At 53.2% G+C, this 26,565-nt stretch overlaps 3 protein-coding genes across 7 annotated transcripts; all 3 read right to left on the reverse strand.

Annotated features, from left to right (window-relative positions):
• Window positions 1-130: 130 nt before the first annotated feature.
• Window positions 131-5,225, reverse strand: TMEM208 (transmembrane protein 208). The gene is made up of 6 exons (XM_063167975.1): window positions 5,185-5,225; window positions 5,018-5,113; window positions 4,873-4,932; window positions 4,623-4,759; window positions 1,615-1,699; window positions 131-583 (listed from the first exon to the last, which is right to left on the reverse strand). Exons 1-6 carry the CDS (start codon window positions 5,188-5,190, stop codon window positions 446-448), a joined length of 522 nt encoding a protein of 173 aa, XP_063024045.1. The 5' UTR covers window positions 5,191-5,225; the 3' UTR covers window positions 131-445.
• Window positions 5,226-6,205: 980 nt separating this feature from the next.
• Window positions 6,206-14,069, reverse strand: ELMO3 (engulfment and cell motility 3). 4 transcript variants are annotated; one of them, XM_063167977.1, is made up of 20 exons: window positions 13,946-14,069; window positions 13,831-13,871; window positions 13,641-13,713; window positions 13,517-13,567; window positions 12,879-13,048; window positions 11,979-12,078; window positions 11,723-11,874; window positions 11,563-11,641; window positions 11,133-11,183; window positions 10,650-10,772; window positions 10,371-10,502; window positions 9,996-10,100; window positions 9,388-9,496; window positions 9,039-9,175; window positions 8,783-8,946; window positions 8,546-8,658; window positions 8,189-8,293; window positions 7,772-7,854; window positions 7,483-7,563; window positions 6,206-7,306 (listed from the first exon to the last, which is right to left on the reverse strand). In XM_063167977.1, exons 1-20 carry the CDS (start codon window positions 14,021-14,023, stop codon window positions 7,094-7,096), a joined length of 2,160 nt encoding a protein of 719 aa, XP_063024047.1. In that variant the 5' UTR covers window positions 14,024-14,069; the 3' UTR covers window positions 6,206-7,093. The 4 variants fall into 4 exon arrangements, with proteins under 4 accessions (XP_063024047.1, XP_063024048.1, XP_063024049.1 ...); XM_063167978.1 differs by lacking the exons at window positions 12,879-13,048; window positions 13,831-13,871; window positions 13,946-14,069; XM_063167979.1 differs by lacking the exons at window positions 12,879-13,048; window positions 13,517-13,567; window positions 13,641-13,713; window positions 13,831-13,871; window positions 13,946-14,069 and having other exon boundaries at window positions 11,723-11,870; window positions 11,979-12,073.
• Window positions 14,070-14,281: 212 nt separating this feature from the next.
• E2F4 (E2F transcription factor 4) lies at window positions 14,282-26,558 on the reverse strand. Of its 2 annotated transcripts, XM_063167988.1 has the most exons (10): window positions 26,382-26,558; window positions 24,474-24,583; window positions 23,834-23,997; window positions 23,301-23,342; window positions 20,652-20,713; window positions 20,227-20,512; window positions 19,607-19,771; window positions 18,460-18,507; window positions 16,870-16,914; window positions 14,282-16,548 (listed from the first exon to the last, which is right to left on the reverse strand). In XM_063167988.1, exons 1-10 carry the CDS (start codon window positions 26,556-26,558, stop codon window positions 16,433-16,435), a joined length of 1,215 nt encoding a protein of 404 aa, XP_063024058.1. In that variant the 3' UTR covers window positions 14,282-16,432. The 2 variants fall into 2 exon arrangements, with proteins under 2 accessions (XP_063024058.1, XP_063024059.1); XM_063167989.1 differs by lacking the exon at window positions 18,460-18,507.
• Between the last annotated feature and the right edge of the window lie 7 nt (window positions 26,559-26,565).

Below are 26,565 nucleotides of genomic sequence, written 5' to 3' on the forward strand. Positions count from 1 at the left end.
CAGAGGCTGTAGCAGGCAGGGCAGCACAAAGCTTGGGAAAGGAGAGCACCTGTCTCTGGGGATTCTGCTCCCCTCTAGTCCAGCTCTCCAAGAACATGCTGGCACTTTTCACAAACCCACTGCCAGCACGGTCAGTTAAGACTCTGCTCTTTAATGTACTATTTCCTCCAGCATTGCACTCCCCAACGCTGAATGCGATACAGCGCTGCTTTAAAAAGATATTTACACACATCCCAGCATCACCCCCTTGTCAGCCCGAGGAGCGAGGCCTCAGCCCACGCCAAGACCCAACCAGGGGAAGTCTCTTGCGGCCTTTCTGTCGGAATGGCAGCAGTGACAAAGGGCAACAGAGCTACTGCGGTGGTTCTGGATTGGTTTTGGTCGCATCCCTGATGAAATAACAGCATGGAGATGGGAGAGGGCGTTGATCTGTGCCCAGGCAGGGCTAGAAGCGCTTCATCTGCCGGCGCTCCTGCCGCCGCTGCTTCTTCTCGTTGGGCTCCTGAGCCGCGGGCGCGGCCTCGGCGGTGAACCAGGGCCCCAGGATGTTCACCCACAGGAGGTACAGAGCGCGCCCCGGAGCCTGCAAAACACGTGGCACAAACTCAGGCACAAAGCCCTGTCCCTCCTTGGGGACAGGCAGGCTGGTCCTTCTGAGGGACACAAAGCAGCTGGATCAGAGCATCTCAGGGTGCACGGAAATCAAAGGCAGTGGCAGGTGCCCAAAATAAACGGCCTGGTTTCATTCCATGGTTGAGGAATGTATACAGAGCTCAGGCTTCATGCACGGAAATCCCAGCATCAGGTCTGAATTACCCAGAAGGATCCAGCTGTCCAGACATTCCGCCTCTCCTTCCTTCGGAAAACACACCCACATTTCTTTGAATTTACGAAAAAAGCGACCCAGATGGTCTCCAGGGGACAGCCGAGTCGAGGCTGCCCTCTGCCAGGCCAGCTAGGGAGGAACTTGTGGGTGAGGACTGAAATGAGATCAAGGACTGAACTGGGATAACATTCCATGCTCCCACAATTGCCTTCTGTACCTCTGTGGGATAGCCTCAAAGCAAATGTGGAATTTTTAAACTAAATGGAGATTTTTTTTTCTCCTTCTACACACACAGTTTTAGCTGGAGACACATGACAAACGTTTCAGAAGCAGAAAAGGTTTGGTGTGTTAAGGGGAATGAAAGCCTGTAGCATTTTATCTACCCAAAGGCACAGTGTGCAGCAGATCCCAGCCTTGGTGCACGCTGAATGGCTCAAAGAGCCAAACATGATGAAACACTGTTTGTTACAGACACAGAAAGACTCTGTGCACCAAGACAGCTTTGATCTGCCTCATGTTGCTTGTTGCCCATTTATGGGACCAGAGGGAAAGACAAAGGCCAGCCTAGTTTTTGCGTGGTTGACCCAGAGGGATCAGGACTTCTTTGCCTTGTTCAGCCGAAATTTTAAACAAGATGTGACAAGGAGATTAAAAAACATATCAGGAAATAATTCAGGCCTGAAACATGACACTGAAATGAAATAGATAAATAATGTCCTCCATCCTGAAGACAGGGAAAGAAAGCAACACTGCAGAGCAAGATGGAAAACAGCAGGGCTGGGGCTTACCAAGAGCCAGAAGTACCAGACGTAGAGCGAGAAGCAGCTCAGCACTTGGACTATAGCTGTCAGCAGGATCACATCCTTGAGGTGCCTGAGGGAACAAAAGCAAAACATTAATCTTTCATTCCAAGCCCTGGCAAACACAGCAGCTCTGCCAGCACAGTCTGCTCTGCCCCAGGGGAGTGACCCTGCCCAAGCCAGGCTGGCCCTGCTTTGCCACACACCGTTATCTAGAAGAATCAAAGCAGCAAACAAACAACAACAGCAAAATAGTCTGATGAATTAAAGAGATCACCTCCCTCTGAAAAAACAACATTGAGAAAGCTGAGGAATTGCTGGGGGTTGGAAATCAGCAACAAAACCACCCCCCACCCCCACAGCTGCAGCCAGCACTGCTGATTTGACACCTATAATGACATAAAGTGTAACTCCTCATGACTGGCTGTGCCGAAGGGAGCCATGAATCTTCCCCATGCCATTTCACAGGCTGACAGACACTTGGGGTCACTAAAGGACAAGCACACCACAAGCTGAGCTACAGCAACAGACGGCTCCTCCTCCCGTCCTGCTTATCTGACTCCAGCCCTTCCATGCCAGCCTGAGGCAGAGCTGAGAGCAGCCAAGGAGAGGAATCAGCTGCCCACACTTCAGCCACCACCCTTGGGGCATCTGACACCCAGGAGAGGTAAACAGGTATTAGTTTTTCAACACAAGCCTCGGGGAGTGCCATGAAGGTTTAGAAAACAGGCCAACTCTCACTCTGGTTAAATCATCATCAGCTGGAGTAAAAATCCCTTGAGTCACATTCAAGAATGGAGACAAGAAAACAAAGGCTATGGCATAAACAACATCGACTCAAGACACTGCAGAATCCACCACCACCAGCTCTAGCACGAGACACTGAGGGTTCAGTGACCTCTGGCATTACCAGAGGCCACAGAAGGGTGAAGGCAGAGCTCCCACCAAGGCAAACTCTCCCAGAGATCATGAATATTGGCTTTTCCCAACCCCAGAGCAACACAAAGCATCCATTTCAGCAACAGACAGCACGAGAGAAATGCCATGAAATCCACAGTGTTCCAGAAGCAGCTCCAAAGGAGCAGCATTAACCAGCTGCAGCAGGCTTAGCTAAGGGGCTGGAAATACCCACTGCTTTGTGAAATACCTGCTAGCCTAGGGTGGTGCCCTGACCCCCAGAGAGGTAATTTAGAGCTACAGGGTAAGGATTGGAACTTCAGCTCTGAAGATTTTGTTTTTAGAGCTCTGCCTCCCCTGTGTTTTGCATAGCCCATGACTCAGATAAGCATTAATTCATTTTAATGTGTGATAAACCCCACCCCAAATGCTCAGGCAGAAAAACCTCTGTGTCTCAGCAGCAAGTGAAGTACATCTGCACTCAGGACTGCAGCAGGGCTGTGCCTGTCACCTTTTCACAGCAGGTGCTGTGATCCCTGTGCTGCCTCCTGTCAGTGACATCCCTGACAGCACCATCACACACACAGGGCAGTTCTCAGGCACTCTGCCTCAGTGCCCCAGTGCACAACTCCAAGAGGCACCTTCCACAATCAGGAGCACACCCCAAACATCAAAATTCTGTATTTTCGTTCTTTAACTGTCACACATTGTTTCACTAAAAAGGTATTCAAAATATTTTGCAATTCCACTCTAGAGAGCCAAACCAGTGTAAAATGGGAACAAAACACTTGGCTGAGCAGCAAGTGACCAGCTCATAGGTCACACCCCCTCTCCTCCTGGCCTTGTCCCCCCCTGAGTCTCTTACACCAGACATCTGAGTCACCCCTGCTGCAGGCACTAAAGGCACCATTCCACTAACCCAGACACAAGGTGAGAGCTCATCCTGTGCAGAGACAGCAGGTTCTGCACCCCACTGCCTGCTGCTGATAACATCCCCAGGCAAAAATCAAAACTTACTTTAATGAAACTGTATACATCAATATATGACCCTGGCAGCCTGAGAACACCCGATGCAACACAGAGGGCTCAGGTGCAAACAAGGCCCCACTGTGCTTCTTCAAAAGCCTGGCAGCAAGGGAAGGACAGAGGTAAACCTGGAGCTGTAGCCCAAAGACATGTGAGGAAGGAGCCAGGACCTCAGCACCTCGCTGAGCACACGCTGAAGATCCCCAGCAGAGCTGGACCTGGGCAGAGGCTGAGGGCAGGGAAGACAAAGAGCAAAGCCCAATGTGTCCACAACCACCTGGCAGTTTTCTGTAACTAGTTTGAGGCTCACTGTTGGAAAATATGTAAATCTAGAAGGTATTTCTGCTGTACTAGCAACGTCTCTTTATTTTATTTAGCAGCTTTGCAGGAATTACTGCTGTGTTTCCTGTAATACTGTGGCATTCCTTCACCAAGGAAAAGAGGAAAAGACAGTTACAGTGGCACCAAGGAGACTGGACAGGCAGAGACTCAGTGCTGTCTGCAGAGGGACACGAAGAATGCACAAGCATGGGGGACAGAAATGGCTGAGGAGGTGACAGGAGCTGGCTGAGACAGAGACAGGGAGTTTTAGCGTGCAGACCATTTCAAGACATGGCCAGTTTGCAGCCAGGATGGCGTAACTGGCAGCAAAACCCTTCTGCTCTGTCAAGCATTACCTGCTGTGCTGGTTTAAAAAGAAAACACCTATCACTGTGTGCTGCAGCAGTGTTTGTTAACTGAAAGATGATTGTAAACTACTCCTGCTGAACTTTTTGTGATCTCTTACCTCTACAGCTCAGCCCTGTGGACAGTGACCGTGCCAGGCTGACACACCCACGTCGTGGCTCCTGACTGGAGCACACCAAGCCAAGTGTTCAGGTAATAAGGACAGTTAAGGTACACTCTGAGAAAAAAAGGCTCCAAACTTCCAGCTCCCCTCATGCCCATGCCAGAGGGCAAGCTGAGGAGGGAGCTGAGGCCCAGCCTTGTCCTCGGGAGCCTCTCCTGGCTCTGTGTGCACGCTCAGGCAGCAGGTCCTGCTCACCTGGACTCGTGCGAGTGTGGACACTCACTCTGCCATCCCCTGCTCCATATTCAGGTCAATTCCCCCGTCGGCAAGGCTGCCATCGTCTGTGAAAGACGGCTTTGCCATGGAGTTCATGGACCGGTAGCTGGTGCCGTAGACCACCAAGCTGAAGACGAACGCGACCTGCAACAGGGAAGCGCTGTCAGCTGCGACCCCGGGGCCGGGGCCACGAACGAGCCCCGGCCCGGGTGCCCCCGCCGGGGCAGAACACGGTGCCCACGGTGCCCGGCGCTCACCCACGTCCACGCGGAGGCGGCCGAGTAGAAGATGACCAGGTTCACTAGGGCGTACACGGCCTGCGGAGAGAGCACGGCACAGCTTTCCTCGTCTGCCCGCTCCCAACCCGGCCCCGGCCCCGCCGGCGCGCCCGGCCGCACTCACGGAGGCTCCCAGGATGATGCGGAGGTAGAAGCGCAGCGTCTCCCGGTTCTCCTCGAAGATCTGCTTCTTGCCCTTGGTGCCCGCCTTCCCCTTGGGCTGCGGAGCCAAGAGAGGCGGTCAGCGTCTCCCGGGAGCCCCGGGCCCCGCAACCCCGGCCCCGCACTCACCGCCATGGCCGCGCCGGCTCCGCGCTCCGCTTCCCGCGGACGTGACGCGACGGAAGCGGCGGGACAGAGCCCCGGGCGGGCGGGACAGAGCCCCGGGCGGGCGGGACAGAGCTCCGGGGTGGGCGGGACAGAGCCCCGGGCGGGCGGGACAGAGCCCCGGGCAGGCGGGACAGAGCCCCGGGCGGGCGGGACAGAGCCCCGGGCAGGCGGGACAGAGCCCCGGGCAGGCGGGACAGAGCCCCGGGCAGGCGGGACAGAGCTCCGGGGTGGGCGGGACAGAGCCCCGGGCGGGCGGGACAGAGCCCCGGGCGGGCGGGACAGAGCCGGGACGGGCGGGACAGAAACCCGGGGCGGGCGGGACAGAGCTGCGGGGCGGGACAGAGCCCCGGGCGGGCGGGACAGAGGTCCGGGGCGGGCGGGACAGAGCCCTGGGCAGGCGGGACAGAGCCCCGGGGTCGGGCGGGACAGAGCCCCGGGCAGGCGGGACAGAGCTCCGGGGCGGGACAGAGCCCCGGGCAGGCGGGACAGAGCCCCGGGGCCGGGCGGGCTGGGCGCGCCTCGGGCCGGGAGGGGATGGCCCTGTCCCACGGTCCTGCCATGGAATCGCGGAATAGCGAGGCTGGAAAGGATCAGTTGGTCCAACCTCCCTGCTCAAGTAGGGTCTTACCAGAAGTGGTTTTTGAATGTCTCCAGTGAGGGAGACTCCGCACCCTTTCTGGACAAGCGAACTGGAAAGAACTTCACTGTGCGAGTAACAACGCAAAGGAACAGAAAGATTGCCCAGCATGGCACTGGGACCATCCACAGTGCTCCCAGCCATCCTGGGCTGGAAATAGCCTTAGCTGTAGGGAGCTTGACTCTGAGCCTGCACCTCAACACCAGGAACAAGATCTTGCCAGCCATCCTGCCAGCTCCTTCACGCACAGCTCCCACGGTGCTGCCATCCCAGCCTTACCCACTCTGGCCCCTTTTGACCCTCAGTCAGTCTGAGCCCTTCCCCAAACCTTTGGAAAGGACACGGTTCCGAGTTCTCCACAAGTGTTTATTGTCCCAATACACAGGAGACAGAGGCACGGCTGGATCCCCACGGACCTGTGGCTGTGTTAGCACAACACCCTTGGGAGGAGATGCAGGCACAAGGAGGTGCAGGGCACTGGGGCTGTGGGGCCGGGGAGGAGGTAGCTTGAGGTGCAGTAGTGCAGCAGCATGGCTGAAGTGTGCAAGTATCTGCCCCAGGTGGGGAAGGCACTGGAATTGGCACGATGGGCACACCAGGGGCTGCTCCTCACACCAGGCCCAGCTGAATGGTGCTGGGAAAAATGGGCTTGTACCCTAATCACCCCCATTCCAGGAAAGTGCAGAGGCATCAGCAAATACACTTTTCAGTGCAGGAGGGACCTGGAGATGCCATCTGCTTGACAAACTTAATGGAAAGGTGTATTCTATCCTTTTTCTGACACTTTGTCATCCAGAAAGGATCCCCTACACTGATGGCGAAAGTGAGGCAGTGCAGATTGGTACCTTTGTAGTGTTACTCCCCCTCCAGCTATCCCAGGGCTGCCTGTACCTTTATTCCAGTCCATATCCTTGCCCTCTCTGCCCAAAGCCTGGCTGCAGTGTGGGGGAATCAGTGCCACCACAGAGGGGTTTGACTGTCTGTATTTCATCTCTCCTCCCCATGGCAGGGGGGCAGAGCAGCCAGGTCACCCCCCTGGAACAGGAGGCTAATGCTTGGTGGCTCATTCCCAGGTTCTTGCAGGAGACAGGACACAGGCAGAGAAGGGTGGGACACCCAAACCCCCAGCAGCACCTGGCCGGTCCCTTTGGGCCAGAGATGAGGGACAGAGCCTGGAGGGAGGGACTTGATTTTGAGGGGCATAGAGGGTGGGGACAGGGCACAGGGAGGAACTCACTGCTCTGCATGGCTAAAGTCATAGCAGAAATTTAAGTTGCTGGGAGGCTTTGGGATGGGAGGAGGGTTGTCAGGAATGCTGATGTTCTCCAGGTCCAGGAGCCGCAGCTTGAGCTCCATGGACAGCAGGACATCAAGGTCTGTCTGTGTTCTCTCACTTGTCATCTCCTTGCCCAGAAGCACATTCAGCCCATCTGTCCAGAGGCAGAACTGGGGAAGCAGAGCATGGGCATCTCTGGCACCAGCCCTGGGCAGCCAGAGAGCCCATCTCTCCCCTGCTGTGGCTTCCACCCCCCAGGGACACACAGAGCTCACTCCCTGACTGCTGTGCCCTGGCACCACATCTTAGGCACAGTGTGCCACCCCAGCGGGCCCCTGGAGCTCACCTCGTACCGGGTGGGGGCAACGAAGTTGAGGCAGTATTCCTCCACATCGTGCACAATAGAGAAGGCCAGCTCCAGGACATCCTGCAGGGACAGCACAGGGGCTAGCTGGCTTCTCAGCTGGACTCCACCCAGCCCTGGTGGGGTTCAGAGCAGGAGCTGCACCCAGCCTCCTCCTCTGCACTCCAGGAGACCCAAGAGGTCTCTGTCCATGAAACCACACAACCTGCCAGCATCTACCCACTCCCAAAACCCATTCCCAGCTGGACAGGATAGGGTGTGAGGTGCTGACCTTGTTCTGCTTCCCAGAGCTCTTCTCCTTTGTGTGTGGACACTCCTTCCCCACCAGCAGCATCTTCATGTCTGCCACAGGAACTGCAGCAAGTGGAAGAGCTATGCATTAATTCTCCCTCTTCCCCTCCTTCAGGTGCCCCATGTGCAGAGCCCAGTACAACCCAAATGTGGGGACTCACAGCCATCCACAGCTTGGGGTGGGGGGGGCTCAAACCCTCTGCAGCACCCTTTGGGAAGCCAGTCTGCCCCAGCCTGAACTCCCACAGCTCCCAGTCCCACAATACCAGCAGACACTGGGACAGCCAGGCAGCAGCTAAGCAGAGGGGCAATTCCCACCTTAAGGCAGTCTAAACCTGGAGGTTATCAGAGGGCTCCCCTCCCTCCTTCCCACCCTCTCTTTCTCTCCATCACCTACTTTTCTCTGTCAGGCTCTCGATGGGGGGAGACTGCACCCCCTCCTCCACGTCCCCATAGTGCAGCACCTTGTGGTTGGGGGACAGGCGGCAGTACCACAGCTTGTCTGCAGCAGAAGAGCCATGAGAAATTCTCAGCCTCCCCTTGCAGAGATGCCCTTCCCAAGGGGCATGGAGCTGCCCCCTTATCAGCACTCCCCATTTCTCCCAGCCCATGGGTTTAGCCCATACCAGCTGTCCAGGAAGTTGGGCATTCTACTCCCAGAGATTAACTGGGACTTCCCCAGTGGCAGGGGACATGGGAATAAGCCTCTGTCCCCCTGCCAGGCCCCCACTCTGGAGCAGGGCTGTGCACCCACCCTGCCTGCGGCGGCTGCTGATCTTGCGGAAGAGCGTTCCCTCGCAGAGGTGCAGCAGGCGCTGCTGTCGGATCAGCTCCAGCAGCTCCGGCTTCAGCTTCTCCCGCAGCTCCCTGGGGTGACAGCCAGCACAAGAGGAGCACAGCCATTTCAACAGGCACTCACTGACCTCCCAGCCTGACTGTCCCTGCCCCAGGCCCCCATCACAGCTCCCCTCCCTGCCCACAGCCCACTCACAGCACAGGCACAGCCAGCGTCTCCTCCTGGTGCAGCCGCTCCGTCTGCCGCAGCTTCAAGATCTCGCTGTAGTTCAGTGCGTTCACTCTGGTCTTGAACAGCTCCAGGGACGTGGGCTTGAGGGACAGGGTCCTGGTGATCTGCTCCCGCACCACCTGCATCACCTGCCACGCACAGGACGTCAACTCCAGTTTGGCAACACTCCCCAGATCCCTGAATTTGTACTCCCATCCAGGGAAGAAGCATCCCCCCTCACCTTGTCAAAGTCTTCCTGGGTTGCTCTCATCTCCTTCCAGGTCTTGTTCACCAGCTGGATGCAGATGCAGAACAGCTCTTGAAAGAAATGATCCTGCCCGAAGAACATAGGGTAAAAGGCCTGAGCCGTCTCCGAGCCTGTGGTGAGAAGGACAGATGATGCCAGACTCCCCAGTTTTTCCAGGGAATTTCAGTTTCCAGGTAAACCTGGGTAATTCCCAGCCCTACATCCCCCTCCCATGCTGTCAGCCATGCCAGAGCCTGGTGGCCACATGGATGCAGTGCCCTGCCCTGGCAGCTTGTTCCCCAAGCAGCAGGGCAGGGAGAAGGACAAGCTTGGGCACACGTACATGGCTCTCCAATGTGCAGGATCTCACAGAGGATCAGGGTGAGCTGGATGCTGCTCCGAGCAAAGGGACACTCGTGTTTGTCTTCCCGGCTGCTGTTCTCGAGGATAAACTGGAGAAGAGGGACATAACCTCATGTTACATGGATTTGGAGGGCTGCCCCAACAGTGAGTATCAGACTTGCCACACTCCTCCTGCATTCCTAGTCAAGCTGTCCCCCCAATAGGTGAAGCCATCTCTAACACAAGTGACCCACTCTTCCCAAAATCCAGCCCCAGCCTCCTCCTTCCCTTGTGGCAGTGTGGGAGCTGGTCACTGGCACTGCAGGTTGGAGCATGGCTCATGCCCTGCTGCTTTTGCCCAAACTGCCCCAGTTTGCTCAAGGCCTGGAAACTAAGCTGTGAGCAAACCCTTAAAAATTATGGGGACCCTTCAGAAGCACTGGCCTCAAATGGCTTCTCCCACCCACAGGAAGGACTCATCTCCATCTGAAACAGAGCAAGGACACTTGCCTGGGTGTGGCCAAGGACAGATCACAAGGAAGGAAAAGAAGGTGGAAATCCACCAGCATTTCTCCACCAGGGAGTTCCCTGGGAGAGCACAGCACCTACCCTGCTGTAGGCATTCGGGGTGTTCCTGGAGAAATACACCATGTTGTCCAGAGCAAGGAGTCCGGGTGGGGCACGGCGGAGATCCTCTGCTGGGTTGCTGTTGTTCTAGGAGGACACAAAGGATGCAATTTAGCAGCAGCTGCTTTGTTCTTCAAGCAGCAGTGGCTTCCCAACACAGCCATGGGGCTTGCCTTTGAGTCCCAGCACTCCACAGCACTTGCTGTTCAGGAGTGCTGAGGGAGCAGAAGGGAGGTACTGCAAGGTGGTCCCTCAGCACCAACAGGGACACCTGGCTTGAGGGAGCCATCAGAAGGTGCCACCAGGGCCATGTGGTGGGGCCAGCGTGGGGCTCAGGGGGATGCAGGGGGAACACACCAAGAAGCCCAGCTTGCGGAACTCCTTGGCGCACAGGGATCGCCGGCGCTCGGTGCTGAAGGTGCCAGCAGCTGCCTCGCTCTCCGACTCAAAAGCAGCCTGGCGCAGGGACTGCAGGAGATCCCGCTGCTCCTGGAGGGACAGAGGAGAGGAGAGGATGCCAGTGAACCCCACAGCACCAGGTTCTCCCAGGGCAAACCCAAATGGGTTGGGTTCACCCAAACGTGAGCTACTTCCACTGGTGGAAGGGACCAACTTGCAAGGGGAGTACTCCCAGACCTGTGAGTAGGGATCCATGGACATTTTCATGCGATGCTCACACAAGTTGAGGCTGACAGACTGCAGCACGTAAAGATAATGGGCCATCTCATCCCCCAGCGGCTCAGAGCTGTGGATAATGTTCTACAGGAGATCATGAGACAGAAGGTTCCCCCATGCTGCTGCTTCCAGTCCAAGCACAGAACCCAATAGCCAAATCCCAGCAGGTCCTGCTGCTCAAAGGGGTGTTGGGAAGTGGGAAACTCCCCTTTGGGTTGGGCAAGATCTGTGTGCACTGAACTGCAGGCAGATGGGGGTGCAACCCTGGGCACGTGGGTGCCAGTAGAGCAGCACCCATAGGCATTCTCAAGGAAGGGGTATGGGGCACACAGGCAACCCAGCCAAGCATGGTCACCAAAGGTTGGGGCTCAGGGGACAGGGCCTGGGGAGAAAGGACAGAGAATGAAGCACAGAGCAGACCCTTGCACAACCCCAGCTCCTCACCTTGTGGATAAACTGCCTGATGTTCTTCTCCCTCAGGTATTCCATCATGTCCTAGGAAACAAAAAGGCTGTGAGACATTCCCCAGCTCAGCACACCACCATTTCCCCCCAAAAAAGGAGGAGGCAGAGTGAGGACATAGACTTTAAACATCTCTGGGCACTTCTTGTGGCCCTGCCATCCTAAAGAACACAAACCCCGCAGCAGAGGACCCAGCTGCCCAAGGTCCCATCACAGAAGGAGCCCACCCTGAGAGCTCAGATGTGCCAAGGGCTGGGTCGTTACAATCGCTGAGCCACCACCAACTGTGATACTTCTGCCATTTGAGACAAAAAGTCCTGACAGCTGAGGGCTCTCAGCAGAGCACCCCGCTGACAGGGGCACCGTGGTGCCTGACTCTGCACTGCCACCACCCTGCCATGGGGGCCCTCACCCGGCGCTCGGTGTCGGTGGCGCTCAGCAGCAGCGCAATGAGCAGAGCCATGGCCTTCAGCTGCAGCTGGGCATTTGTCCTGTGGGAGGAAGAGCAGGAGGATGTGAGAGCCAGCAGCTCTGAGGAGGGGGGTGAACGGTGCTCCAGCCTCTCCACTTACACCTGCAGGTGGGTGAGAAGGCGGTCCAGTGTCACTTCTTTTTTGACCACCTCAAAGAGGAGGCGACTGGTAGGCACCATATTCTCCAAGATGGACAAGGAGAGCTGCTGGATAGATGCATCCACTGCATTCATGTTGACATAACTCACTATCTAGGAGACACAAAACCATCTGTCAATGGCAGGCTGAGCCTGGAGCACAAGGATAACAAGGGATGCCACAGTCACAAATTCTGGACATTGTAGAAAACTCTTACCTTCTTGATGAAAACTGTACTAAGATTTTCCCAGGAAACAAAATCATGCTCCATCAGCTCTGTGAAGGCTTTGAGGGTATGAGCCAGCATCTCCCCTGTACTGGAGGGACAGATGAACAAATACAGTGAGGATGGCACCAGATACCCTGATCCATCCTATGGTGGTGTCTCTGCAGTTGGACATTGGTGGGCATGTTAGAAACAGCTAGGGAAGAGAGCAGTGAGCAGGAGAAAGGAAAGAGACTGTTGGGTAAGAAAACAGACTTAGTCATCCCAGGAAGTTGACTTGCCCAGGAAGTCAAGGCAGGGGAAGTTCAGTAGTTGGAAGCTGCATCCTCATGGTACAAAGATCACTGCAGACAAGCCCTCAGGAAAGCTGAACCACCCCATACCCCTCCCTCTACTTCCAAGAAACCTGCTGCATTGCCTGGTTCCACATTCTCTGTGTGACAGGAGCTCAGAGCAGCTGCACCACCACATCCTGGCAGAGTCACACAGGCAGTGGTATTTGGCAACCAGGGTTTTCTCAAGCTCCTTGCAGAACTCTTGAAGCTATAACCTCAGGGCAGAGGGATCATTCAGTGTGACAGGAATGAGGAGCAGCACTGGAGGCTAAGATGATCACTGGAGTTTCCTGGTAGGAAACCCCATGAGGATACAGATAACCCAGCCAGGGAAGGGATAGAAGGTTCAAGTCTGGGCACATTCACAAGGAGTCAGGACTGCATATCTGTGGGGACCTTCCCCTGGCTGCCAGCATGCAGGGACACAGCCACAGAACAGGCATCAACAAGTCAGGAACACAGAGTCCACTCCAACATCCAGCTTGGAGCTCATGCAGCATTAGCAAGGGAGAAGAAAAGTCAAAGACTGCAAGTAAAGTCCTGTCCTGATACTAACTCGTTCCCTTCTTCTACAATAGAGTAGATTTGCTTCAAGCCATTCCTGCTGATGAACTCTTGAGCAAAGGTAACATCCTGGGAGAGGCTTGCAAGCTTCTTCAGTGAGTCAGTCTTCACATCCACATTCTTGCTCTGGATCCCGATATACAACTGCTCTGCTTCTTGGTCCTACCAGGAAGGAAAGAATCAACCCAAAGGGGCTCATAGAAAGACAGCGAGAAGCTTGAAGGTGGCTGTAAGAGCTGAAGTGCAAGTTTTGGAAGGAGCCTTAGGCTAGAACAGCCCCAGTAAGGAACTGGACAGAGAAACAGAGCCACCAGAGAAGAGACCAGGTGGAGCTGAGGATGGAGGTCAAACTGGCATGACACCAAGAAGACTTGATGAGTTGGCCCCCACGTCCAAAGCATTTCAAGATGATTTAATTTCTTTTCAAACTCCCCCAAGATCTGCCAAGGGAAAATGAAGGCTGAGACATGTCTCCTGCCTATGTTATTTCTGCTGGGTCTGAGGCACAGAGAAGAGCCATCACGAGCTCAAGTCACAGAGGCAGTCAGAGGCAGAGGGCTCAGAGCACCCCACTGCAGGGGCACGGAGCACCAGAGCACACAGCAGAGACAGGGGGGCAGAGGGACGTACCGGGGAGGTGGTCAGCCGTAAAATGCTCCCGTTCTTAATGTCCCTGCGGTTCTGTAAGGAGAGAAGGAGCCGGTGAGCCGCTGGGCGCTGCGGCAGCGGGGCCGGGGGCCGGGGGGTGTCTCACCGACTCGGTGATGTAGGTCTGCCGCCCGTCCGCGTACTGCAGGGCATAGCGCTCGGCGTTGGGTAGGTTCCACCTGCGGCCAGGGGCGGCCGGTCACAGCCCCGCTCGGCTGGTGCCGGCAGCCAGCGGGTCACGGCAGCCCGGTCACGGGCAGCTGTCACCACTCGCGGGCAGCGAGTGCGGTACTCACGCATCACAGACGTCCTTGAGCACTGAGGCGAGCGGCTTGGTCTGCGAGAGGGAGGGAGGCCGGCCGTGAGGCGGGGCGGGGGGCGCGGGGAGGGGTGCGGGGTCACGGGCAGTACCTGCTGGAGCTCGATGAGTTGCGGGACGGCTCCCACCATCTGGATGGCGATCTTCACCACGTCCTTGGGCGGCGGCATGGCTCCCGCGGCGGCCCCGCACCGCCGGCAGTTCCGGGTTGTTGCCGCCGCCGCCGCCGCCGCCTCCCCTCACGAAGGGCCCGGTCGCCTCACCGAGGCCTTGCGCCGCCACCCCAGCCCCGGGCAGGCCCGGCCCCCTCACCTGAGCTGACGCGGGTGTGGCAGGACCCACCTCCGGCAGCAGGACAGGGCCTCCTGCCCGGAAAGGAACCCCATCCCCTGGGCGAGGGCAGAGAGGAGGCACAGCCTGGGGCAAGGTGAGAAACTCTGGAAAGTTTTTGTTTATTCACGTCAGAGAACACTCTGTACAAATATGACAGGCAATTTTCTTCCCTTGCAAAAAAAAAAAAAAAAAAGTATAAAAATAATCTTTATATATGAATCAAAAGTTCATTTGCAACTGTAAATTTTTTCTCTAGGTATCCTTTTCGGGAGGTCGTCTAACTGGTGGTGGACATGAACACTGGGGAGGAGGGCAAGGGCCAGGCAGTACATGAAGAGCTCGAGCTACACCAAAGCCACGGAGCCTTGTGAACAGGCAGGACCAAGGGATTCCAGTCAGCTTCCATGTGGAGAGGGGAAGGTTCAGGGACTGGCAGCGTGCAGGCTGGAAGTTCAGCCCCCAGAGGGTTGTCTGTCTTGCCAGCAGCAGCTGCCAAACTCGTGTCCCATTGCTCCTCCTGAGTTGTTCACGCTTTCCCCAAAGAGGCTGCCAGTGCTTTGTTACTGCAGAAATTAACAGTCCTTGTGGAGGAGTCCCACGCAGAATGAGAGGGCCTGAGGAGCCACTCCAGGGACACAGGTCCCAAGCACAAGCTCTTCTCATCTCTGCAAGCTTTTCATATTTTACATCCCTTAGTCTGGTGCTGCAGCTGGTTGTGTGGGTCACAGGCAGTGAGCAGCTACGCAGAGAAATTAAACATCAGCTGTTTAAGTGGACGGCTGGAAGCTCCCTGTGTGCAGCAGCCAGCCATGGCCTGGCCTGGCTCTCTGTTCAGCAGTTTGCAGAGCAGGAAAGGCAGGACAGCTGCTTCCACTGTGGTGGCAGGAAGATGTGCAAAACTAAAGACACTCACAGGACTTGACCAAAACCCAAAGTTGGGGCTTGCAAAATACAATACAAATTCCATCAGGACATTTTTACTCCAATTAAACTGCACAAGGTCCCAGCCTGGTACCAGCTGATGATCCTAAAGAAGCCAACAGCAGACCTTCCATTACAAAGCAATGAAGAAAATGTTGAGGAAAAATGATGCAGAGAAAGCATCACAGCAGGTAAAGACCTGCCACAGGATCAGGAACTGGGAGTGTGGGTATGGGCACTAAGGGAGCAAATTCAAATATGCAGAAAACCTGATCCTGAGAGAAAAAGGGGTAAAAAAAGCTCACTATTTTGACAACACCTACATAACCTGTCACAGCAAAATACTACTGAATTGTAACTGCTTGGTCACCTTTCAGACAGTTGCAAGTTCAAGTGCAATGGTTGGAAAAACCCAGCTATTTGCTAATATGAGCAGGCTCTGATGTCCCTGGAGTACCTTACAGGCACCAGCTGAAGCAGTCTTATCCTTTGAAACATTTCTTCAGTCAGGCAAAACCAAAAATTAAAAACAAAACCATACTGGCACCTCTGCTTTAGCCCTGTAGAAACAGCACAGCTGCTGGACAAGGAGCTGGAGCCCCTGGGGCTGTGCATCAGAAGGCTGGTGAAAGCAGATCCAACATTCCTGCTGATGCACCAACAGGGAAAGGCTCAGTGCTCCTGGGTCCTACAAGGAGCATTCAGCTCCTGAATCCCACTAGGAGGCACAGCTGGCTAAAAAAAAGTGCTTTTTGTAAAACATACTAGCTTGGTCTGAAGTCACTGAAAGAAATAGACACTTTGGTGCCATTTTTTTTTCCTCTTGATGCCTATTGGAAATAAAACTACCCCAATCTGAACTACTAACACAAAGAAATCTAACAAACAACCTCTGGGCTTGTGAACTGACCATGGTATTGGGGGTCCTTGTAGCAGCTGGTACCTAGGAGGTGCAAAGTGCCTCTGGGAGTGCAGGAAAAACCAAGGCATGCAGATTGGAGGAAGCTCAGAGAGGCACGTGGGCAAATTCTGCAGGTGAACTGGGAACACTCAAAACACAGAGCCTTTGAAGTGAGGCCCAGGATCCAGTGGAGAGATGTGGGGGGAAAGCTGCACGTGGATCTTGCACGTGCACCAGAGGGAGAAGCAAACTACAGGGAGGCTCCCAGCCTGCAAGTCCACATCTCTTGGTTCTGAGTCCATTTGAGAGCATCTCTGAATGACTCGGCCATCGAGCTCTAGCACAAAAGGAATCCAAAAATAGACACTTTCCAAAGAGTTACAAAACAGTCCGTGTTTGCAGGGCTCACAGCCGCACTGAGAAGTCAGAGGTTGAGGACAGGCACATCAAAGAGGTCACAGACACCTTCACTCTCATCCAGGTTGTAGATGTAGTCGTGATCTCCAGGTGGAGGGGAGAGGCGGAGCAGGGGAGCAAACACTGGGGAAAGAGAAGCCCAGGGTTGGTTACAAAACTCAGCACTCCCACCCCAGCTGAGAGCTGCCAATGGCACTGAGCAGCGCAGCCACCTCACAGGAACAGTCTTTGAGGTGGCCTCAGTCAGCCTCACAGAACTGAAGAGACTCTTGGGTCTCACACCTCTCTCAGGGACTGGCAGGACAGTGAGAACTGAGTCTGTGTCCAGAGCCCAGAAAAGATGAGGGCAAGTCTGCAGTCACAAGGCTTCCAGCTGGGTAAAGTCACACAGCATGGTCTTCCTCCCAGGAAGGCCACACCATGACAGGAGACTCTGAGACTCACCTTCAGATGACATCAGCTCTTCCAGCAGCTCAGAGTTCACACATTCTGGGGAAGAGACAAGCATGGTAGTGAAACAGTCTGCTCTCCTGGTCTGCTCCTGAGTAGTTCCCCACTTTCCCCACCCTTGTTATCCCTTCTCTGGCTAAGGCACAGCATGTGCAGCAGGCAGTGAAAGGAAGCTTGTGCTTAAAAGAGATAAAACCATGTAGTAAATGTAATTCCAGCACAAAACACTATGAGAGAGCTCCAGCTCCTGTGGCTTAGATTGCACAGCCTTAAAGCAGCTGCCAGTGCCAGGGCAACATTACTGGGATCACACAGAGGATGAGAGGCTGCATGGAGTGTGCTGCAAGGACTGCTCCTCTGAGCTCTGCTGTGCTGCTCTCCTCCAGTCCTGAGTGTTGCCTCTGTAGCTGTTGACTCTGTTTTATCCTTTGCTCCTGGATTTTTTACCTTCCCCCTCCAAACTGGGAAGAATACTCCATAAAAGCACATATTTTACCATAGAAAGTAAATATCTCCTTTACAATAGCGTCCACATAGTGACACAGAAGAGTTACTTTGGGTAAGTTAGATCTCCTACACAGCTGGGGCTTTGCAGCAGTTTATATCTCACACTGTGAACTCAAACTTACTCTTCAGATGTACTTAGACATCATCAAGACTTCATCCTTTATCTGTAGCAGAGGTGCTGGGCAAGGAGGAAGGATGTTCTCCAGGCTGACTGTGGAGCCCAGGGCTAAGAGCACATAGATTGGAGACTCACATGCGTCTGTGTTTGGGTGTGTGGGGATTTCTACCCAAAGGCAGCACCTCCACAAAGCATCTGCCAGAGCATGGAATGAAGGACAGCTGTTGTACATCCCCTGTGACCACCACTGAAGTACTTGGGTGTACTTGGCCCTGCCTTGCTGTGGGGCTACAAAGTATTTGGCCAGCAGTGAAGAGAAATAATTGTACTGATAGTTTCCCAGGTTAGGTTTATGTCAGACCAAATTCCTTCATGTTTTCTGCCCTTAACCCAGAGTCTGTCCCACCATTAGGCAGCAACCCACAGATATTCCTTGGGCAGAGTCAGAACTCCAAACACAAGTAACAGCATCTCCCTCCCCTACTGCTCCAAAATTACCAGTTCCTCCACCACCACCACTGAGAAGTATTTTGAAGAGAGAACATTATCTCCCCAGATTATTTGCTTGGATTAGCCTTAGGCAGCTAAAGCTGAAACAAGACTTAGCAGGGATTTTTCTTTTCCATACTGCTGAGAAGCTGAAGGAGGAGCATGGAAAGGCTGAACATGGATTAGTGTCAGCATGGGGACAGGAAAGCCCTTGCTGGTGCACTGCAGGCAAGATCTAACAGAGGCTGCTGGGAACATGGAGACAGAAAAATACATACAGAACCAGTAATTTTAAGAGTGCCTAACTACTCTTTAGTAGAAGGCCATCAGCCACCAATGACCACAAGACCACAAGCACCTTACAAAACCACATCCACAAAATAATCCAAAAGGGAGCGAATCAAACAAATTGTCCCTTTTCTGTGGATAGATGGGCACAGAAAAAAGCTGTGGTCAGGGAATGAACGTACCTCTCATTGGATCAAACATCTCTGACAGCTCTTTGGGAAGTTCCAGTACTGCAAATACAACAAACCAGATGGTTTGGATCATTACATGAAGAGTCTGAAATGCTTTACAGCAGAATCACCCACAAACCTACTGTGCTCCTTACACACCCAAATCATCCAGAAATTCTGTTCCCACACTCCATGTCAGATGTTTCTGCTGCAATGACAAGCAACAAAGTACTTGAGCTCCACTACTTGAAAATAAATTTGTAGGAGCCCTGGGACATGAACATGTTATCACAGTCAGCAGCTGTGTCTGCAAACCTCACCCAGTACACTGCCCTGATTACCTTGTGTAGGATGGGGACATGCCTTTGGAGAGGCACAGTGATAAGATATATGCACATCCAAGGCCTAATTCCACAACCAAGATGACTCCACAGCTGCTCTGAGACACGCCAGCAGCAAAAGTGAAAAAAGCACCGGGTGAGCTGTGTTTGAATAAGGTTTTCTTCTAACCATAACCTAACTTTGAGTGTTTCTGCAGGGAAGTTGGGCTTCAAAACATTCCAGCAGTGTGGCTTACCTAGAGGATGCCTTTCTCTCCTTGGGCCAGCCTGCCATTTCCTAGCATAAAGCTCCGGAGTTCCTTTTTTAAAGCACATCAAGGAGCTCCCCAAATATAAACTGCAGGGTCAGTAAGAACACAAGATCACTAAAGACAGATGAAGTATTCCTGAGCAAAGGAGGAAAAGGGAGACAAGAGCTCTCCTAATACAGAAAACTCCTCGGGTTACAAAGGTGCTCTCAGTGGTGGCTGAAAATTCTGTAACTTCATGAAGTCTCAAAAATAGGACCTTACTCTACAGAAAGGATTGAAGGGGAATAACCTCACATGTAACAGCAGAGACGTGTGTCATGAGGGTGTCCCTTGCAGATTTTCTAGTACTGATGTCACAGAAAGCAGCAGGACACTAGACAAGGCACAGTCACCTTGTCACCATGTTTCCTGGCAGCCTCACAGGGCAATGCCTACTCATCCTTTGCAGATTCTGGCTGACAGCAAAGGCAGAATGGAGCTCAGCTCCTTCCTCCAGGCCCAGCAGCCTTTCCCTCACTCCCAGCAGCAGGATTTTGGAGCAACACATGAAACAAGCAGCATACTCACCTCCTGTGGGGTCGGGCTTGATGGGCTCAAAGGAGGTAGAGGTGCTGGGCAGGACAGAGCTGCTGTCCAGCGAGGCTGAGGACTGCAGCAGCTGCGTGTCCAGCGCCGCCGGCTGCCCCTCGAAGTCACCGCTGCCCTTGGCCTCTGCCGCCGGCACATCGCACTCTGGGAACACCACAGACACACCCAGGAACGTCACCTCCCACCAGCACAAAGGCAGCAGCACCACGCACAGCCCTCACTAGCACTGCTGGCCAGGCAGCTGCACAGGGAGAAGCTTTCCTGCTTTTCTCCAGTTACATAGTTGGACATATTTCCTGCTGATCAATGAACCTGCATGATCAGCTTCTCCCCTACAGGTGCTCCTAAGGTTGGCACTACAGGTGCTGCTACACCTACAGGTGCTCCTAGAGGTTGGCACTACTCACTGAAGCCAAGTGCCTGATCTCCCTGAGCACAGCCAGTCCCACTAACCAAGGCCAAAGGAAGGGCAGCAGCAAAGGCAGCGATGCCTTTGCCAGGAGCTCTCAAAGCTGCGCACCCGGCAGTGCCAGCCCCAAGGAATGCACCCTGCTCTACCAGCCACCAGCCCATTTCTGCCTCCTGTAGCTCCCTCTCACCTGTGCCTGCACTTTTCTGTGTGGGAGGCCCATGGTCCTGAGTGCTGGTGGGTGTTGGTGTGGAGGGCTGGGTGCTGCTGGGAACAGAGGCCTCCTGGAATTGGGCCAGTGGTGGGATTTGTGGTTTGGAGGGTGCAGCTGCCTGGCACTGAATGAGGTCTTCAGGGGGAGGGACAGGGAGTACAACAGGAGGAGAGCTCCAAGTATCTTTGTTTACTAGAAGAACATCAATGGGACCACTTGTGCTCTTCAGGTGGATCTGGTATTTCTTCTGTCCATTTAGGCCCTGAAAAAAATCAAAAGCAAAACACAGACTTACATTAAAAACCGTTTTCAAATAGCACATCAGTTTTCCACAGGCAAAACATACATGTACACACACACACACAGAGCCCATGCACTCTGCCCAGGAATTTATCACTCACCTCAGGGACAGGAACCTCCAAACGTGTGCCTGATGGGGCTCGAATCACAAGGAGGGTGTCTCCTGTGAAAAGAGAATCAGTCAGTGCTCCTGGGCATGAGCTCCTGTGATGTTAATTAAGCACTGATGAAGAACCCACCTCAATGCCCCTTCCTCTCCTGGCAATCCTCCATGGAAGGAAGCCATCTACTTCCCAGCACATCATACAGTTCCTAATGCCTTGGAAGAACTAGCATAAATTCACTCTTAAGAACATCTGAATCCTAAGGGAAGTATCCTTCATTCTGCTGTCACAAGCTTTTAGATGTGAATTAGAAACAAGAGAGCTGCACCGCCAGCAGAGAGATGGGGTTGAACCAGGCTCAGAGCCAGGCTGCCAACGTCAGGCTGGTGTCCCAACACCTGAAACCAACACTCCCCAGTCTCTACTGGCCAGAGCTGCCTTAGCTGTACTGAATTCTCCACAGAGCCCAGCACATGTGGGGCTGGAAGCCAGGCTGACAGCATCCTTCCTTTGCAAGTTCTGCAGCTCCTTAAGACCTGCACCCTAATAACCCCACAGTCACAGGCAAGCAGCTCCCAGCCTGTATCTGGGTTTAGAGAAACATGAACAGAGAAATACCAGAGCTGTGAATATCTGACATATTTAGATCAAGCAGCTTTCAGCTTTCACTTTGAATGTTTAAGCTTTAGTGTGGTTAATAATCACAATTCCCCAGTATTCTGATTAAGCTTCACATGGTAATTAACACAGAAGATTCCCAGAGTGATGAGAAAGAGTGGACAGCAGAAAAGCACATCCCTTAATTTCAGACAGGCAATCAAAAGTCAAATCAGCAAAAGGTAAAGGGATTAAAAACAACATGGGATTTGTCGATTGGATGGGACTCGTTTAACAAATCTACACTTAAGAAAAATGCAGAAGACATTCAAAATGCATAATAAAGCTCAAAGACACCAGCTCAAGCTGTAAGACCTGTCAGTTTCAGAGACAGGTGCTGGGTTTGTATCTTCTTTGATAAATGTGTCCCAAATACTTGTACAAAAGAGCACCCAGTAGGTTTCCACTTCCTTTTTGAATCTGCAAGTGCAAAATGCATCACAGCAACAGATGCAGAAATTAGGTTTCCCAGTCACTAAAAACTGACATATTCTTACTTCTCTTCTTTCTTTTTTAATTAATCTCTATTTGACAAGAGTCCGAGAGTGGAAATCTTGGAGCAAGCAAGTTCAATAGCAGTCAATTAGAAAAACCAAGAGCTGAAATCCAGCCTACACCACAGTTTGAGGGACACAAGAGGTTTAACCAAAGAATATCTTTAAGGCTTAGGTGTTCAGGAGAGGAAAAAGAATCATTTAAGGCAGGTCCATACAGGAAAACTGGACAGGCAATGGAAAACCATGGATGAAAGGCTCCATTCTAGAGGGAACTGACACCTCCCCTCAGTAAGATCTAATCTCTGCATGTTTTGGTGAGGTCTGACCTCAAACACAAAGTGGTTTACAAAAACCAGGTGCAATGAAATGCAAAACGCTCAACCAGCCAAGCAAGGAGCTGTCTGCTGGTCTCCAGTAAACTCTTCCAGACTGTTACAGTGATCTGGCCCCCAGCACTGTCAAACTGAAAACACAATCCCTGCCCCCAAAAGTGCAGCTTCAACCAGAAGAAAGAGCAAAGCCAAAGGGGTGGCGATGCAGCCGTTACACTGGCAGGAACTTGGTGAACAAGGAAAGCACAAAGGCAGCGACAGCAAACAGAGGAGCTGATGAAGTGCAGGGTGAGAAAAGTGCTTGGAGGAGATGAGGAGAGTCAGACACAGGTGAGATTATGCATGGCTGGAGGCAGCCAGGATAAACAGCTTCAATCTCTGCAGCAGCCAAGCAGAAGGAGGTTGCCAGGTCAGGAGAGCTCAGGCACCCACTGAAGCAGAAAGGAGCTGTGACTCCACACCACTACAGCTGGGAAAAGCAGTTTATGTACTGAGGCTGCCCCACTGCCTGCTGGCCACCAGCATTAATCTGGTCTTACATCTGTCATTAGAATTGGCAGCAGAAGAAACAAAGACTGCTGTGGGTTTCTTCACTTTTGCCCAGAGACAGAACATAGAACTTTTGATACAAACTTCAGGAATGAAGGGAGTGAGAGCAGAGCAAATGGTGCATTCCCTTCTGTCCTCTGCTGTCTCCTTCCTGCATTCTTGTTGGCAGGGGAAATTATGTAGCTGAAGGACCACCTTTAATACTATTTCCCTGCTTTCATCATGGTTTCTACTGTGAAATAAAATTTGTTTCCTGTCATTAGAACACTGCCCACCCAAGCCCTTAAAATTAAGGGCTTCTAACATAACACACATACAGCCAACTGTGAAACCCAGCAAGAAGACTTCCTTAGGAGCAGCACCTCTATTCCTTTAAGCACAAAATATGGCCTGTCCCCTCTAATGGAGACAAGAAATCTGCAACTCAGTGGTACACAAACCCAGGACAGCATCAGAGCTGATATTACATTTCACTTGATGCTGTCGGGCAGCCCACAGTCTGCTCTTTGGGCTCTTTCTTGGACAAAGGAGAGTAGCTGGGACAGACTGACAGGCCTGCAGCATCACATCTTTACAATGGAGCACCTCATTGAAAATGAGCATTTCCTCACCTGTGAAGCACTTGCAGATATCTTCATGTGTCACATAGGCTAATGTTCCCAAGGTTAAGGAGAAAGGCTGCAGCTTCCTGCACAGACAGAGAGCTCAAAGCACCTGGTGTTTCCTTCCTGAGCACAAGGAACACCATTCCCAGAAGGCTCTCCATGCCACATTCTGAAGTGGTCTGCAGGTGAGGTCTGCAAGCTCCATGCCCGTCACAGCTGACATCCTGAGATAGTTAAGCCACAAGAGCTGCTCTGCACTCAAGAAAGTGGCACCTGTGACTCAGAAAGAAGCACTTTTCTCACTGTGGTAAACATTACTATGTTTTTTACTTCCAAAAGCCAGAGGAGAAGCTGGATGCAGAGAAAAGCAGGTCTCCAGGCTGACCAGTCACCCAAATTGCAAACCAAGGTGCTGCCTTTTGACCTTTCAGTGCAGTTTCTCCAGCAGCAATAGGTCAGCACCCACCAAGCCCTCAGGTCTCTGCTTCCCAGCCCAGCAAGTGAACATGGAGACAGAGCCATCAGTTCACACAAAGGATATCGACTGTTCTGCATGTCTTCTGTAACATTTTTGATGCTCTGCTGAACCCACATCTTCTGCTGCTCCAGCTCCTGTTCCCGCTGCTCCAAGTCCTCAATGTCTGCCTTCAGCTCGATCAGTTTGTGAGCTATTTCACGTGTGTTGCAGCCAGGACCCACCCCCCTGGGTAAAGCAGAAATGGGTGAGATATATCAGCCTCTGGAGGCCCCAGACCCACCCCAACCTCTCTGCCAGCCTCTTATTCCCACCTGTGTCAAACATCAATGCCACATTGCCTGGAAAGCCATGTCTGTACCCACTCTACATGTCCACCTCCCAGCACAGCAATGTTTGGTACATCTTTCTACTTCCCACAGTCTAGCAGGACTCTTCCCCACCTTCAGTAACATGTCAGGCATCTTTTCTAGACCAAGGCAGTGCAAATATTTAGTTGGCACCAAAATAACACCTTTGCTGTAAGAGAGACACCATATGTACTTCAGCTTTCCTCACTGTGCCATCAGCAGAGCCCAGCTGGGAGAGGCAAGAGCATGGACCACTGAGGAACCTCCCTCTGCACACAGCATTTTAATCCCACTGTCACTTAAACCTGCACTAGAAGGGACCTGTGAATGATTTAGACCATCCCTGCTACTCACTTCCACTGGATACTGTTCTTGGACTTCTTCTCGATCAAGCCGATGCCTTCCAGGACATTTGTGATATCGTAGATCCGTCGCTTCTGTCGCACAGCCAAGGTATCTGCAGCCTGAAAAAGGTTAAGACACTTAATTCCAAACTCTCAGTCATGTTTAGCTCCTTCTTGCCTGGCAGATTAACTCCTGGCCAAGTACTTTGCTCCCCATTTCATACCTCTCCTGTTCCAGCGTTTCAAGTTACATAGCCATGTTCTTGATCTCATATGACCATGAGAAGAAGTCACTCATTCTTCTTTTTTTCTTACCCCACAGCCTCCCCACTAAACACAAACCAAATTCCAGCACTCCTGCTCGCAGTGGATCCAAAAATCACCATTCTCCAGTAGCAAAGCAGTGCTAGAAAACAGTAGCTCAGCAGCCTAAAAATTCAGTGCTCCCTTTGGGTAGAGCTGGAGATGGGAAGGGGAATGCTGAGAGCTGTCTGGGCAACACTTCAGTGAAATCAACATTCACAAGGTCTCTTCTAAAGCTGATCTGATGCCACTTGACAAAGAATCAATATCTTTTCAAGAGATTCCTCTGTTTGAATGACATGATTCCAGGTGGAGAGTAAACAAGAGCAAGCCTGGGGCTTTCCTGCCTTGCTCACACGACCCTTTTCCCCTCAGGTTTCAGGACTCAAGGAATGGAACTGTTTCCACCACCACAGAGCAACCTGGCACCAGCAAGAGTTAATGTGTGCACAGCCAGGACCGGCAGTGGCAGTGGCAGTGCAGACAGAGCAGGTCAGCACAGGAACCATGCCCCTGTCACCCACCAGTGGGGGGCCAGGACTTTGGATACCCTGCACCACACAACTACATAAATCACACTGACCAACACAAATTCCCTTAATGGACATCTGAAGCAAAAAGATATTGTCAAATCCAATGAGAAAACAATTTGGCACAGGCATGGAGCCAGGAAACTCCTCCAGCCCTGCATTACTGGGGCTTTCTGGCACTTGTCTGTCTCACACACGTGCCCACATAAGAGATGATTATATAAACCACAGCAAAGGAACTTCCCCTACAGGAAAGGCTAGAGATTAAGTATTATACATTGCACTGTGTTACTTCCTCTAGGTGAAGATCTTAAAAATACAGACGCAAGATGCATTCTCACAGCACTTCTCCACTGCCTAAAGGAATGGGGGAAAACCTCTGGCAGGTGACTCTGACCACACTCCCCCTCCTGGTGTGTGCCGGAAGGGTTAAGTGCTGCACGGACAGCTTCTATAGGTATGTGTTTCTGTAGGTGTCTGAGGCTTTGGTGCCAGTGACCAAGTACAGGGCAAGAACACAGAGCAGAACAAGGTGATCAAACGGTTTTGCAAGGGAAGCACACAAACACCTGCAGTGTATGGCAACGTCCTGAGAAAGAAGAGTGCCCGGGACAACCCGATGGGGTGGAGAGAAGGGCTGGGAAAAAGGAGCAGGAGGGGCTGGGAGGGCGGCCAATGCAGAGCCTGGCCGGCAGCTCTGCCCCAGGAACCCCGCTTTCAGTGCACCCAGAAACGGCTGGAAAAGCCCTCCAGGATGATCGATCCCAGCCACTAAACCCCACCACTGAACCATGTCCCTAAGCGCCGCATCCACAACCGTTCTGACCAGGGACAGTGACTCCATCGCTGCCTGAGCAGCCCATTCCACCAGTGCCTCACCACTCTTGCCGTGTAGAAATTTTTCCTGTAATCCAATCTAAACCACCTGCTGCACCGGGCGCTGCCGTGTCCCCGTTCTCCCCCTCCAAACCCGCTCCAGCCGCCGGAGCCCCGATCCCGCCGGAGCCCCGCTCTCCCGGCGGCCGCTCCCTCCGAGCCCACCCCCGGGCCGGCGGAGCCCTCGCCCCCGCCGCCTGCCCCCGCACCAGCTTGAGGTCGAGCACGCCGTCCTTGGCCTCCTGCAGCAGCGACACGAACTTGGTGGTCAGCAGTCCCAGGCTCTTCTCGTGCCGGCTGGGCGCGCCCGCAGCCCCGCTGCCACCCCCGGGGGTCTGCGCCCCGCACTCCGCCATCTGCCCGCCGCCGGCTCCGGGGCCGCGCATCCGCTTC

The sequence above is a fragment of the Melospiza melodia genome, chromosome 13 (assembly GCF_035770615.1).
Source record: "Melospiza melodia melodia isolate bMelMel2 chromosome 13, bMelMel2.pri, whole genome shotgun sequence".
Classification (NCBI taxonomy): Eukaryota; Metazoa; Chordata; class Aves; order Passeriformes; family Passerellidae; genus Melospiza; species Melospiza melodia.

Coding starts and splice junctions, on each gene's coding strand:
- TMEM208 (XM_063167975.1), bottom strand. Junction 4,760..4,872: donor CCGCCTCCGCGTGGACGTGG/GTGAGCGCCGGG, acceptor TCCCTGTTGCAG/GTCGCGTTCGTCTTCAGCTT. Junction 1,700..4,622: donor ATGGAGCAGGGGATGGCAGA/GTGAGTGTCCAC, acceptor TTGTTCCCTCAG/GCACCTCAAGGATGTGATCC.
- E2F4 (XM_063167988.1), bottom strand. CDS start 26,558: ATGCGCGGCCCCGGAGCCGGCGGCGGGCAGATGGCGGAGTGCGGGGCG. Junction 23,998..24,473: donor AAGAACAGTATCCAGTGGAA/GTGAGTAGCAGG, acceptor TGCTTTACCCAG/GGGGGTGGGTCCTGGCTGCA. Junction 18,508..19,606: donor CAAGCCCGACCCCACAGGAG/GTGAGTATGCTG, acceptor TTGTATTTGCAG/TACTGGAACTTCCCAAAGAG.
- ELMO3 (XM_063167977.1), bottom strand. CDS start 14,023: ATGCCGCCGCCCAAGGACGTGGTGAAGATCGCCATCCAGATGGTGGGA. Junction 13,714..13,830: donor CTCAAGGACGTCTGTGATGC/GTGAGTACCGCA, acceptor CCCTGGCCGCAG/GTGGAACCTACCCAACGCCG. Junction 9,497..9,995: donor CCCCGAATGCCTACAGCAGG/GTAGGTGCTGTG, acceptor CCTCTTCTCCAG/TTTATCCTCGAGAACAGCAG.